The sequence below is a fragment of the Protobothrops mucrosquamatus genome, unplaced genomic scaffold (genome assembly GCF_001527695.2).
Source record: "Protobothrops mucrosquamatus isolate PMUCROS unplaced genomic scaffold, P.Mucros_1.0 scaffold2509, whole genome shotgun sequence".
In the NCBI taxonomy this organism is placed as follows: Eukaryota; Metazoa; Chordata; class Lepidosauria; order Squamata; family Viperidae; genus Protobothrops; species Protobothrops mucrosquamatus.
In genome coordinates this window covers 49472-65488 of record NW_015388574.1, presented here as the reverse complement: position 1 = coordinate 65488, position 16017 = coordinate 49472, and the positions used below count along the sequence as shown (strand labels likewise).

Here is a 16017-nt window from a genome sequence, read left to right as displayed (position 1 = left end):
CAGTCGGAGTCCAACCCCTCCCGGATCCGAGCGACTTTGTCATTCAGATATTGTGCAAAATCCTCAGCCCTCCCCACCAGGGGGTCCCCCCCCTCAGTTGAAGGAGGGAGCGGGTCACCCTGAAGAGGGTGGCTGGGCGATTATCTGATGACGCAATGAGGGTGGAGTAGTAATTAGACCTCGCCACCCTCATTGCCACCCTCATGACGCAATGAGGTTGGAGTAGTAATTAGACCTCGCCACCCTCATCGCCACCCTCATTACGACCGATTTAGTCCTTGACTTACAACTGGTTGGGGTCACGGCATTAAAAAGGTTGAGAACCACTGGTCTAATATAACAAAAAGAAGAACTAGGGGTGACATGATAGCAGTGTTCAATATTTAAAGGAGATGTCACAGAGAAGAAGGGGATAACCTATTCTCCAAAGCACATGAGGACAGGACAAAAAATAATTGATGGACATTTATCAAGGAGAGATCCAATATAAAACTAAGGAGAAATTTCCTGGTAGTGAGAACAATTAATCAGTGGAACAGCTTGCTTTTAGAAGTTGTGAATGCTCCATCACTGGTGGTTTTTAAGAAGAAATTGGACAGCCATTTGTTTGGAATGGTATAGGTCAGGGGTCAGCAACCTTAAACACTCAAACACTAGGAGCTGCAAAACTTGCATGCGCGCGCGCGCACAAGGGGGGCAGTTTGATTAAAGAGTTTAATTAAAAAGAAATAGAGGCTGCTGTGTATGAGTTCTCTCTCTCTCTCTCTCTCTCTCTCTCCCTCCCTTCCTCTCTCTCCCTATCTTTGTCTCCCTCCCTCCCTCTCCCCCCCTCTCTCCCTCTCCAATCTTCTGCTCAACTGGCCAGCTGGCCTCACGCTGTTCTCCGACAAGCTGACACACATTCTCTCTCTGCAAATGGCGGAGGAGGCTGGGAGCCGCAGGAGAAGGCTCAAAGAGCTGCATGCGGCTCTGGAGCCGTGGGTTGCCGACCTGTGGTATAGGTCTGCTTGGTGACCTCCTTGGTCTCTTCCATTTCTGTATTCTGTATTCTGATTGTATTACATTGTTGTGAAATCTGCAATATCTTCATCCAATAAGTTCTTGTACTTGATCTCTTCCAATCAATGATATTGGCCTAAAATGAGCACATTTGGAAAGTTGTCTATTTTGGCTTCTTGGCTGTTTTGCTGAATTTCAAGTACATCTGTGGTCTTTCTGCTAGATTTAGTTTTAAGCTGATTTGATGTATATAGTGATGACCCCTTAGAATGTTGGTTTACCATAGCAACACCATGCTCAGTAAGGCAGCTTCTTGAATAAAATGATGGATTACTGGGTTCCATATTGCTATTGTAACATCTGCCTTAGCCAGATAATTAATTAAATCTATCCTTGAGAAAGTTCTGATGAACACTTCTGAAAAAAACCCAGAATTGTTTCAATAAAAGCTTTTAGTTAAAGAAACACCATTTTTTTCACATCACAGTTTCAGAGCATTGACAATTATTTGAAAGCTGTTTACATTCCAGACACTTAACATTCCAAGCTCTTTACATTCTAGGCACATAAATGCTGAGAGAGAGGTCTGGCTAACTTGTAATTTAGGCTGAAGGAGCATGAAACATCTGCAAGACTAGTGTGTTTAATACTCTCCTTCAGATAGAAAATGTCTGAACAATTTTCATATATTCTTTAATTTCTGAATATATCTTCATTCCAGTGCAATTTTCATCCTTTGTAAACTAGGCTAATGAGTTTGTTTCTCCGTTCACCTTTATTGAGAGGTTGAAGGTGCAAGTTTTTGTTTCATGCTGCTGATATTATTGAAATGAATTGGGAAGACTTGGTGGCCCATCTTTGTCAGAATACCCAGCATGAAAGAGATCACTGATCATTCAATGACTGGGTTGATTCATAGTATGATGACTGCATTGCAGTTGACTTGCGTGTAGAAATGACTGAGAACTTTGATTTCACCTCCAGCAGTATTTTCAATGTAATAGGTTCACAAATTCAGCTTATCACTGGAGAAAGGCAAGCAAGAGAAGACGTGTGTTAAGATACTGTGATACAAACTCCACCTCTCTACTTGTGTGTGCATTGCATTGGAGTCATGATGAAAATTGGCATCAGTATAGCTAGGAACAGCTGTCTGTGGTTCAGCTCCCAGTTTTTAAATGCAGAATCAAATGATAAATCAGGTGAACTGTACATAAATGTGAACCCCACAATACTTATTTTAGGTTGAATTCATATTACCTTTGCAGGTGAGTATAACCAATATTACTTTAATTTGTCATTTCTGAGTAGAATGTCCTAAAGGCAATGGAACTATGCCTATAGTTTCTTATCCAACTTGGCAACTAGTAGGAGTGTGAAATGTCAGCTCTAGAAGTAATTAATTATAGTAATACTTTAACTGTCAAAATCCTGCACAATTTTTACTGCTAATAGTTTAATGCTGAGTTATGATCATGAACTATACCAGTTTTGGATTTGCCAACCATTTTTTATTTCCTAGAGGATCTGTAAGGAGTTCATAAGCTTTCACTTATTTTTGATTAATCTCACATTATGGTAATATTTGCACTCTTAATTGTGGCTTATATTAACTAGTTTACTATATAATGCAGTCTCATAAATCACAGTTTGAAAGTCTTATTTTGATAAACCATATTAAGATTAAGCATGCTTTATCCTGGTTCAAATCTCATGCTAAGTTGTAATAGTAAACAATGGAAATTAAACTGTTGGAGGAAAATAAGAAAGGACGCAGAAGTACAGCTTCATAACACCAAGCTACAGTTTAATTATACACTAATTTAGCCACTGTATATACAGCTTAGAAAGCTGTATAGTTTCAGTTGCTTATTGAAGTGATTTAACTCTTTATACTTTGAAATACATTGGAGCTTCCTAGAGGAAGTGCTAAAGAGCTGATTTGATGTAGATGTTAAAGGCCCCTGCTTTGAGTTCTAATCTTGCCTTTGGCAAATGTTTTCTGAAAATGTTGCCAAGAATACTGCAGGGGAAATTATCCAGGCAATCACTCAGAATCCAGATTGGCTGAAAAGAGAAAAGAAAAGAAAAGAAAAGAAAAGGAAAGGAAAGGAAAGGAAAGGGAAGGGAAGGAAGGAAGGAAGGAAGGAAGAAAGAAAGAAAGAAAGAAAGAAAGAAAGAAAGAAAGAAAGAAAGAAAGAAAGAAAGAAAGAAAGAAAGAAAGAAAGAAAGAAAGAAAGAAAGAAAGAAAAAGAAAAAGAAAATCACTTGGAAACTTTGAGCATAAGAAACTTGCTTAAAAACAAGATAGTAAGTGGGTTTTTTTTAAAAAAAAAAAAATCCTGTGATGTAGTAAATATTAATTTGTGCTCAATGTACTTAAGCTACCTCCTTCAGAAACCAGACAATAACTCAAGCACGTGAGGAATATTGTATAAGAGAAGCACAAAATGCTAGAACTAATGGACTGTCAGATGTTACTTGATTTGTGTTCTTTTTCTCATAATAGCCAGCTTGTAATGGGATCTTAGAGGATTTACGTTGCTGAAGGAAGAATTGTTAACTGAGGCAATAGCTATAGGACAGCATGTGAAAACAAAGTTTTGTCTTGAGTGTTTTTTGTTGTTTTGGAAATGTGATGCTCCCATCTAATAATGGCAATTTCAGCTTTTAATTTTTAAAAATAGGTACCTATAAAAGGAACACTTACTAAATCTGCTGAAGGATCAGGGTTTTTTTGTTCAGTTGGAAGAGCCATTGGGAGCAAGTGAACACATTGTACATTTTTTTTTAAATAAGTGTCTTAGACAAGAGCCCAGTTTAAACATTCAGTAATGTATCATGGACGTCTGCAGTTGTGGAGTCCAAAATCTATGTAACTGGTTTTGTAGCGCATGCTAGGAAGTTTTTCATCCTGTGAAAATTAAGATCCTGTCAAGCAGCAGCAGAATTTGTCCTATCAAATATATTTTTCCTTCCCAGGGGCTTTTTTGATAATTCAAAAGGCATCTGGTGATGATAATGCTATCTGTTTTTGTTTTGTTTTTTACATGTTTAGGACTGTCACATATGCATTTTGCAGCTCTTCATAATGATTTTATTAGCAAAAGGAATAGAATTACTAAAGATATCTCTAGTTACATTGAACAACAACAAGAACAACTGAATGTATGCATTATGACAGCATAATGCATTATTATGATTATGTCTGCTTCTTTTTCTATCTGCCAACTGTTTCCCTAAGTTGGAAGGTAATATACTCTATTTAGAAAGCAAGAACAAAAAGTAGAAGTGTATGCATGAATATTTATTCTTGTTAACTTCTCTAAATATAGATTTAGGGAGCTTGCCTACAATTTAATTATCCCCACTTTCTTCTCATACACATTTCCCATTAATAATGCTTGATACCTTAAAAAGCAACCTGATAATGTGTCACATTGAAAATTATAGATTGGACACCCAAAGACTGATTTTCTGAATATTTGTTTCTCTCAGAGCACACATTCAGCTTGTGTTCACCAAATACAGAAGACTAGGCATGCAGTTACTGATATCGGACCCCTGTTTTCACTAATCATTGGAGGAGGAGTAAAAAAGAAGTAGCAGTTGATGCTAAGTTAGGCTAAATTTCTTCATCGTTCCTAGTTTTAATTCTCAAGCATTTTACTACTTCCATTTTGTTATTTGAAAACCTGCATGGAAGTGCCAATAAAGTTATTAGGAGTTGAGTTCAATTCAAGAGAGCCTAAGTTTATTTTTATTTTTGTATTGGTCCATATAAGGGCCTTGAGCTGATAGGACTGTAAAGATTACTAAGGGTTGTACCAAATGTGTTATGTGCAAGCTTTTCTATACTAACAAAATAATAATTTAACCCCCTGAAGACAGTGGTATCGACAGCAACCTGCCACGACATCAAATGACACATTAACATAGAAATGCCACCATTACATACTTGTTTCCCAACATCTGACTAAAATATGTAAGATGTGACATTTGCACAATAAAGTTATCGAACATGTTTGATCCTTGGTCCTTGCCATACTCAAGAGGAAACATTTGCCTACTGTAACATATGTATGATAACTTTATCTTATAGTTCAATATTTCATTGTAGTTTAATAATTATAGTTTCCTACAACTGATTGCACAGTGGGAACCTGTAGTTCCATTTCTCTTCATAAACCAGAATGTGATAACTTGGTCTCTTACCTCCTCTGATTTAAAAGTACAATTTCTGGTCTTCATGTAATGAGAAATTGATTTAAGAAATTACAAAAATGTTCTATTATAATTAGAAAACTAGATGCCCTTTATTTTAGAAAGTTGTCCTTTAGATTTATTTATTTTTCAGAAACTCACTTCTTTCCTTTATTTTGCTCATTTAACTTTTAGCATGCAAATTGTATCATTAAATTGTAAAAAATATGACATTTGAATTTTCTTTTTAAAATAAATTTACATACACTGCTTGATTTTAGATATTTTTAAGATACCTTTTTTAAAAGGTTTTCTTTGTTTTGCGTTACAAAAATAAACATTTTTTATCCTTATGAACCTCTTTCAAAGATGCCCCTTTTTCAAGTTTGTCCTTTATTTTTTCCAAGAAAATACGGTCACTGCAATTATAATGTGAGCAAGAAATAAAATATAAGGCTATTTTAGATCTAATAAACACCATACCTGGATTAATGTATCAAAAGAAGCTGTAAAATCATTTCTTGGGTTTAGCATGATATGCAAACCAGATATCACACATTTTCTGAAGTATTTATGCATATTCTTGGCCTTTGTTCATTGCTTTTGGGCTTGTCTGTAATTCTAGCAGGAATCAAAATTCAGCTTTATATTTACTGTGGACAGATTCATTAAGTACAAATGTTTTCCCCTTTTCACTATAACCGAGTCATCCATCTTTATCTCTATTATAGTGAGAAGAAAGAGGGATGCACTATAACAAATTACATAACAAATTACATAATTGCTGATACACATCTCAAGTAGGCATATTCTGCTTCCTTTTCCAAGAATTGGAAGATGGAGAGGGTTTTGATTGTATCAAATTAAAAGGTAACAGAGGCTGAGCCAGCAGTCTAAGAATAGTTGTGTAACTGTTTTGAGGGAAGGTCATATCACCTTATGTCTGCGCCCTTCATCTTTATTTCACTTTGTTCCTTGTTTCAACTTAGCCTCTGTTTTCACCATTATGCTTCTCTTACACAAAAATAAATCCTCTGATTCTTCCTTCTTCACTTCCTCCAAGAATCCTCTTTTGAACAACTTGGATTTTTTTCGTAAAAACTGCTTTAAGAAGTTCACGTAAAGCAAAAATTTGAGGTTATATTTCTTTTATATTTTACAGCACTGAAAACAGTTGGAAATCAACACTTTTTCTTTTTTGTCTTTCCACTTTTCTCTCTTTTATAATGAAACTTAATAACTAATTCCTCAACTGTCCTTCAGTTGAGGGAAACTTCAAAGACACTTTTGGAGAACACAGGCTTCCTCTCAAGAGGGAGATGGGGTATAGGATATATATATATATTTGTACATGTTCTATAAATCTATTTAAGACAAAAAATTGCTTTGCAATATTTGAGTTACTTTTTAGCTTCTGTTTTGTGTTTAGCGTATGTGCTAAATTTGAAATTGTTGTGTGCTTCTTTTATGAGACACTTCGCTGTAAATGAATCATTATTCTAGCCATTGTCTACCCACTGCAAGATGAAGGCCTCTTCTGCATGCTTCCAACCAATATGATCCTGAACTTTCTTTTTGCTAACTGGGCCTACAATACTTGCTTGTGATGGCCATGAATAGATTTGTGTTTTAGGTTATTAGAAGAAAGTATTTGCTACAAATATTGACATTTGTTGGCAGTGCTGTTAGTAGTTTATCTCTGCTTGATTTTTTACAACAGGACCAACTTTTCCTGTTATTCCAGATGTTATTTTACTTTCAGTGTTTACATTTATACCTTCTATAATTAATATTTTTGGAAGGGGGATGCTATCCCAAGATGTTGCATATCAGCATAGAACCACTTTCCTAATTAATAAGGAAATATTAATAATAATAATAAATGCTAGTTGGCCTTATAACATAGTATTTCATAGCCTAAAGCTCTTGTTTAGTATTTTAACCAGTCATATTCATTCAGTTAATTAACACTACTTGTTATTAATTTATATGTCTTGATTATTCTCTTTCACCCTTCTTATTTTCTTCCTAGAATCGCTCAGCCTTTATGGCCTTCAAGCATGTCCAATTTTGAGGGTTTCTCTCACTATCAAATGCCCTATTTTTTTTAATATTTTTTTTTCATTTTGATAAACTTGCAGATCCTACCCAAGTCTGCAAGCACTACTGTGAAGACATGATGTGATATTTGCTTACATAATGATTGTAATAGTAAAACTTAGTTAATTAACTGTATATTTAAAAATATATTTACTAAACTTCCAAGATTTGTGGTAGGAGTGTGATATATAAGCTGTAGACAGCAGGATAGGTTGAATAAAAAGAAAATGTACATGGGGTACAATGTTCTTTTTAGATAATTACACACATCAGTTCTGAATGCATTCTCTTTTATAACATTAGCTAATTTTCCCAAGATTTAATAGGCAAACCACCCCATTTTTAAACATTTCCTTTCAAAATGCAAATGGCATTGACAGTACATTCCTTAGGAAATGACAAACTGTCCTAAATATTTGTCTTCCTCGGTAAACAACTTAAAATAAATTCCCTCAGTATCTTTTAATTGTATGGCTGCTTAGGTTATCCTGTCATTTCATATGGACTCTAATCATCAGGCCAATTATTTGCGACAGTTTCATTCTGCTTAATTATTTTCAAAGAACATAATTATCCCCATCATGCATAGGGAAACATAAATATCATCATTAAGATTGGAACCCAACAATCGCTTTAGTAAAAGACGCTCAGTTCAATTAGTATTATTTATTTCTGCTGTGTTATTATAAAGAGCCCTTATTACCGAGAACATGCCCAGCATGGTCTGTGAAAGGTGCCTTTGGCCTGAACAGCAGGAATGGGTGTGCTAAAATCATGTGGGGTGGCACTATCTTTTCTTTTTCTAGAGTTTTCATACCATGCCCATACATGCACTTTTAGATGCCAGCTGCTATCATTTCCTGCAACTTCCTTACCAGCTGGGATTACATTTCTTTCAGACCAAAAAAGGGGGTGACAAATTGGTCTTTCTCATCACGTTGGGCATTGAGGTGCAAGAAGGGAAAAAAGAGAATCTTCTTTCTTCTTAGTCTACACAGTGTTGGATACAGTGTAGTCTACAGTGTAGTTGTCCCAAAGATGCTTTTTCACAAGGCAACTGGACTTTCTTGTTTTTCTTTGAAGACATTAGAGAGTCGATGGGGCCATTTGGGGCCATCAGAGAAAAACAAGAAAGTCCAGTTGCCTCCAGAAAAAAGCACCTTTGGGACAACCATACTTGGATGACTGAGAATCTCCATAGACATTTAGCTATGCACTTTGGGATGAACACCCTTTGAATGTTGTGACTCTCTAAAAGAATGCAAATGACCAGCTGTCTGCAAGCAATATAAATCCTTCCACTCTCACCATCTAGTCCAGGGGTGTCAAACTGCTGGCCTGTGGGCCGGTTTCATCATACCGGAGCCGCGCCCACCCCATTGCCGGCAATGGCAAAAAAGCTCCGATACGTCGCGCGACATCACGTGACATTGCAAGTTTGACATGTCTGATCTAGTCAGAGCTGAAGAAGCTTCTTGGATGAGAAGCGAAGCATCTTCAAAGAAAAACACGAAAGTCCAGTTGCCTCATGAAAAAGCATCTTTGAGACAACTGTGACCTGGATGATTGAGAATCTCCACAGACATCTACAGTGTAGTCTACACAGACTCAACATAATTCAAATTCCAGAAGGAAAGAACTTCCCTTGGGATGTTAATGGAGATCATATTTCCCTTCAAACAAAAATATGTAAGGGTTCAGTGTTTGCTAAAGCTCTTGAAAAAGGGCAAAGGTTGGTGGTTTACAGCAACATTCATCCATCTATCCATCCATCCATCCATCCATTCATCCATTCATTCATTTATTCATTCAATTTCTATAGCTGCTCAACTCAACCAAGTGACAGTGGTTGACAGGTGGCTAATTGATAGTAGCCTGAATACATTTCTCTGTGTTGATCTTTCTATCATTTGGATGATTTTCTTTGCAGATCTGTACCCCAGATTTGGTGGTGTTCTTGTCCTGCTCAAATCAACGGCTACAAGAACGCCTAATGAAACGTGCCGAACAGCAGGGGAGGCCGGATGATAATCTGAAAGCTACACAGAGACGCCTGACTAATTTCAAGCAGAATGCTGTTCCACTGGTCAAATATTTCCAGGAAAAGGATCTGATTGTGACTGTAAGTTTTTAAATCTGTATGTGTGATAAATTAAATTTCAGCTAGCAAAATTCAGGCAATGATGATCTGACCTCTCATGCTTTTGAGAATAACTATTTAAATCATTAAACGTTTTATTCATGTTTGATTGAGGACTCCTGCAGTCACACTAAGACTGAGAGGCCCCAGTGGCTATTTCATGCTCACTTGGATGTATAATTTATATAGCTGTTGCCTTTTTGATCAAAGCCCTTTCTGTTAGAGAAGAAATAATGTGTTATCTTACAACACCCATAAAAGTTCCTATCAGAGAATCGGGTAAGTCACTTGGTGAAAGAGAGATGCTTTATATCCAAAATTGTTCGGATGGAAATGGTCTGTGTCAATCCATTTTTGTGCTTGGGATCAGCAGAAGAAAAATTATGGCCAAATTTAGGGATGCTAAAAAAGCTAGCTCAATATTTCTCAACCTCAGCAGCTTTAAGATGCGTGGACTTCATTCATGCTTGCTGGAGAATTCTGGCAGCTGAGATCCACACATCTTAAAGCTGCTGCAGGCTGAGAAACACTGAGCTGTATGGAATATATTTTGAGCTGGACACTAATTTGGAATAAATACAGCCATTCTGATAATAATAAATTACAGGTGGTCCTCATTAGACGACTGCAGGAAGCAGTGAAAAAAATATTTTCATATATGGTCAGTCTTCACATTTATGACCCCCAGAGAGATCTGTAAAACAAGGGGAAAGCCGAAGTAAAATCAGAAGCACAGTCGTAGTTTCAATTAGCAACTGTTTCAATTTGTGACTGATTTACTGGTCCCAAATGTGATCGCTAAAATAAATAAAAACTGCCTGTATGTTGAATGTATAGTACATCTTATTTTCAGATTCTGCTTGGCATTGCAGAACTTTTATCCTGCAATTATAATACTGCCCAGAATTCAAAAGCAAAGAGTTAGCAAGTCTGGAAAAGATCATGTTTCATACTTGCTATACCACAAGATGAAGCATTGGAATGATATATTATTGTAAACAATAAATATATCCTTAGGTGTAGAACTGGAAATCAATCATAATGTTGAATCTGCTTGTTAAAAGAAAGGATTGTTATAAGATGAATTCTGTAGCTCTTTCAAATCAATGCTTCTTTATAAAAGAAACCAGACGTGCAAAGCAAGCAACTCAGTGAAATATTATAGGAGGACAGGCTGAAAGCAGCAAAAAATGATCTTTTGGCCAGAAAGAGATCTGTCAAAAGGCTGGAATATCTGTAGGAGTCTGCAGAAAGATTTCTTCAGTTCTGTGAAAAGGGGGAGGGAAACGATGTTCTGATTTCAAATTATATCCCAATTTTGCATTGCTTAGACAGTTCCATTAGTTAACAACAAACCAAACTCTTTTATTTCTTACTTTTCTTTGATAATTGCAGTTGGACCTAGGGAGAAATCCATCTAGCATGGATGGGTTCCTCAAGTTATTTCCAAATTACCTCTTCTCAGTATCTCTTAACAATTGGTCATATTGGTTGGGAATGCTGAGTTGCCCACAACAGTTAGAGGGCCACAACGGTGCTGGGGTTTTTTTCTCTCCCTGCAGATCAAAGAGCAAATTAGAAAGCAACTACATTTAAAAAAAAAAAATCTTGGCTTTAGACAAAAGGCTGGGTCCTCATCTGCCCTGGTCTAAGACTGAGCTAACAGCCTCAATGGATTTTACTTTGTTTTTGAGACCATACCAAAACAAACAAAACAAAATCCCCAAATATTACATTGGAAGAGACAGTGCATTTTTGAAAACATTTTATTGCACCAGTATTTAGTTATTGTATTGAAAAGTAGTTTTTCAAAAGCTCTGCTTTTGAACCCAAGCAGCAGAAGAGGCTCAGATATTCTCTAAATAATGCCTGCATCAAAAGTTCAGATACTAGACAAGATAATGTAGTATCACATAACACAGTTTGAAATTGTTGATTCTCTGGACATTTACATTTTATGGTGTATATACAGTTAAGCCTCGACTTACGACCTCAATTGAATCCAAAATTTATGTTGCTAAGTGAGACATTTGTTAAGTGAATTTTGCCACTTTTTTACAATCTTTCTTGCCATAGTTGTTAAGTGAATCACTGCAGTTGTTAAGATAGTAATGTGATTATTAAGTGAATCTGGCTTCGCTAATGACTTTGCTTGTCAGGAGGTCGCAAAAGATGTTCACATGACACCGGGATACTGCAACTGTCATAAATATCAGTTGCCAAGCATACAAATTTTTATCACAGGACCATGGAAAGGGTGCAATGGTTGTAAGTCTGAAAAATGGTTGTAAGTCACTTTTTTCAGTGACCGTTGAACGGTCATTAAATGAACTGTTGTAAGTCGAGGAATACCTGTAATCCTCATTGTTATAGTCACCGACCAGCATTTGTACAATTGTTATAAAAAGTTACAAAGTTCAAATGAAAACGCAGAAGCATTACTAAAATCAATAGAAAGAATAATAAATTATTCATAATGGTGCTATAAATAGAATCTTAATTTTAAAACTATTAATTTAAACAAATAGTAAATACAGCAAGATTATAAAACTGCTACAAAATTCTTAAAAACTTGCTTACTAACTGTTAAATTGCTCAGCATATATGCAAACACAAATACAAACTTACTGGGATGAATGACTGGTGAGGTGTAAACTAAATTAGTATATATTTGACGGATCCTAAAGATCAGGGGTGTCAAACTGCCGGCCCACGGGCCGGTTTCATCATACTGGAGCCGCGCCCAACCCATTGCTGGCAACGGTGAAAAAGCTCCGATACATTGCGCGACGTCACGTGACATCGCAAGTTTGACATGTCTGCTAAAGATTAAAGGAGGAGTTCTCTTTCTCTCTCTCTCTCTCTCTCTCTCTCTCTCTCTCTCTCTCTCTCTCTCTCTCTGTGTGTGTGTATGTGTGTGTGTGTGTGTGTGTGTGTGAAACCAGATACCTTAAAAGTCTTCTTTATTTCTGCTGAAGTATTTACAATAGCATTTTCCAAGAAGATAATAACAATAAAGGGAACAACTGTCCTAACTCTATTGTAAAATCAAGAGGAATAGTCTACTAAAGGATTACTTAACTATATTTTGGAGCACTATGATGTTATGGCAACCATTTGCTTTCCTTTTCCAGCTGTAGCACACAAAAATGAAAAAGGAGTTCAACCATGTAATTAAAGTTAAAAAAAAAGAAGTTACCTAGAATACATTGGGATTCATAAATCCAGAATATGCAGAGTTTTGTTTCTGAAAAACCTTTTTATAAGCAGATAAGCCAAGAAACAAAACATGCACCTTTGCAACTCCTCTTTGAGTTGCAAAGGTAATCTTCCTTGATTAAGGGGAAAAAAGTTTTATTTATACAAGCAACTGGTAACATTAAAAAAAAAAAGTCCACTGGGAAAAAGGCCTATCACTGATGATTAGTAATAACAGCTTTAAGTTATCTTTGATATCAAAAGTATGATTTTTCAATACCATTTGTGCAGAACATGCACAAGAGGATATTATTGCAGTTATGTCCTATTTGTTGACTACTAACAGCCATCCATGTTTTCAGAAGTGCCTTTCGTAGAAGGAAAAATTCATCTAAAGACAACATTTCTGCCCAAAGCCACCTTGAGATGGGCGGCAAATGAAATAAATAAATAAAATTTCCATCTGTCCCATTTTGTTCCTGCAGAGGAAAGAGAAAGGTATATCACTGGTTCATGTTGCAAAAAAATGTTTTGTGATTCGCCTGTTTTTTAGACTTTCCATCATTATTTTCCCCAGAATTCTGCATATCATTTGGTTAATCCTGATATAACTACTTTAAGTTCCATAGTGTTAGATTTTTATGAGGCTGTGCCTTCTAAGATGAGTACAGAAACAGTATTTTGTTTCCCTTTGTTAATTCAAGTAAGAATTTGGAATAACATTATATTCAGCTATTTCCCCAGCCTTTCTGTGTTTTTAAATTTTAGGATGATAACATTGAAAGGGATTACTTAGACTATCAATTCCAAAACCCATTTCAGTGTAAGAATCCAAGGCATAATGAAGAATTAACTGAAATACATTATGGAACAAGCGTTTGCTTTGAAGAAATCTCCAGTTTAAATTAACTGCATCATAGAGAACAAAGGACTATACATTAAATCACTTTAACATCTGAAAAGGAAAATGTGTTTTGGAAGACTAATAAGTCTTTATGTTTGGATAGATTCTCACCAGACCATAAAGAGATTGAGCTGAAGCTCTTGAAACTAATGTAGTAATTATCAGGAATTAGCATAGATTTGTTTTTTAAAAAAGGCATTCTCGTACTAATTAATCTTATTATTAACTGAATAATTTCTTCAGTAGATTGTGGGAATCTTTTAGATGTAATTAATATATCTTAATTTTACCAAAACATTTGATAAAATGGCCCATGACATTCTGATTAGCAAAGTGTGGCATAATAATTAAATGGATGTATAACTGGATACAAATGTCCAAGAATGCTCCTCAAGGGTTTCTCCTTCAATGTGCTCCTCGTAGTCCTTGTGCCTGTTTCAGGTTTACTAAAGAGTAAGATGTTTATGAGAAAATTGTGATGAGCCTGCTGTAGTAAGACACAGTTGCTGTCAGGTAAAAGATAGGTTGAAGCTATTGCAGAAGCAACGGGTTTAAATTACAAGAGAGTAGATTTTGATCACACATCAGAGGAAGAATTCTAAGAACTGTTCAACAATGAAACAGATTGTCTTTGGGAGAGGGTGGAGGCTCTTTCTCTGAGAGGATTTGAGCAGAAGGTGAATGGCTATCTGTTGTAGATGCTGTAGTAGTGGAACATGGGTTGGAATAAATGATGTCACAAGCATTTCTATCTCTTATAGTTGATATTCTACTCTATGATACTCTATGATAAGGTGAAACTAGAATTGCTGTAGAATCAAGACCAGAAGAAACTGGCATATTCTTAATGGCTAGATAGGAACATGTCAAAACCAAAGCAATATGCCTGAAAAGAACATAGAGCAGGAGTGGGCAACTATGACAACTTTATAACCTGTGGATTGCAACTCCCAGAATTCCTGAGCCAGCCACTGTTGGCTCAGGAATTCTGGGTATTGAAGTCCACGGGTCGTAAAGTTACCCTAATTGCTTATCCCTATCCTAGAGAATGTTGACAAATACAGATGAAAGAAGCAAGATGCAGAGAGGGTTGGCATTGCCCATATACTGCCTGATTTGACTTATGGTTCTCAAGGAATTTAAATATACCCACATATAGCTTTTCAGTATTGCTAACGACTGTGGTTCCTTTTTTTTATTATTTGTGTCTAATTTCAACAAAATGTTTCTTGATCGCCTCAATCTGATTGCTTGTGACCTCAGACCTTGTCCTAGAACTGGTGAGTTTAACTCTGCCATGATAAATTGGTATTCAGGTTTCTTTGGCCTCCAGGGTTTGCCTCATGACCGTTCTGTGATTCCTCAGTCTCAGCTTGTAAAAGCTTTATTGTTGCTTCTAGCCATAAAAATGGATTCCTTGGGAAATGTGTTGAGGCTTCCAAACATTTGTTCAGTCTTTGTATAAATACAGAGATGAAGGATTGCCAGCCTTTTTCATTCAGTGGACATTCTTATACTTTTTGTGGGGCTGAAAAGTGCCCTCCTTTATTCAGAAAAAGATTTGGTTTCAAGGCTGCTAGTGAAGTTTATTATTAATACATTTATATGTTGAACATGTCTGTTCAGCTTCATCTTTAACTGTTTTTAACAGTTTTAACTAGTTTTTTGCAAATAAAATTAATCATTTAATAGCAAATCTGGATCTATACTATAAAGCCAGGAGAGAATTGTAGGATAGAAGCAACAGGGATGGGACTGTTATCATTTGACTTCTTTAGTTATGCTATAGACTTGCAAGAAACAGAAAATAAAGAGGAAGAAGAAAAAACAAAAAAAGCAACTTGAGTTTTAAACAAATTAAACCCTAACTACACAGAATTATTTAGGCCTTCCATTACGTCAGTAAAGAACCCATTCAAAATCAGATTGCAAACACATATATTCAATTCAAGATTTTAAATCTGGAGTAACTGTACCTTTCAAATAAAGCAAAATAATTTTTAGTGACACTCCATTCCCAATAGATGCAAAGTTGTTCATAGATCAGTAGATTTCAACCTTTCAGTCTATAACTCAACATTGTTTTAAAATCTAAGCATATATTTCTCTTCCTCAAATAATAATGAGAAGAATTATGATGTGAACAATAAACCAAAGCAGGATAACTATAGAACAAATCCAATCATATCTGACAGGCTCCTCCAACATTTCTGGCTTTAAGAAATTGAATTCTTGAACATCTACCATGAAGTGCAATAAACATAAAAAAAGAATATTTTATTGAATTTGTTTTCTCTAATAATAATCAGATTCGTATTAAACTTTCTTTAAAACACAAGAACATTGATTTATTAAAATAGGCTATTCCGGTTATTTGTTCCAAAATTGTTACCAGTTTCTGTCTTGACTATACTGGTAAACTTTCTATGAAAATAATCTGTGATGCACACTTTTCTAAAATGTTTTCAGTGAT

General features: G+C 35.7%; 1 protein-coding gene across 1 annotated transcript in view; it reads left to right on the top strand.

Annotated features, from left to right (window-relative positions):
• The window catches only part of AK5 (adenylate kinase 5), a gene marked incomplete at its 3' end in the record, with an annotated part of 90479 nt that overhangs the window by 26925 nt on the left and 47537 nt on the right, over nt 1-16017 (top strand). Inside the window, exon 6 of the mRNA XM_015825144.1 lies at nt 9233-9424. Coding sequence (XP_015680630.1) covers nt 9233-9424 — 192 coding nt within the window. The remainder of the gene's footprint in view (nt 1-9232; nt 9425-16017) is intronic.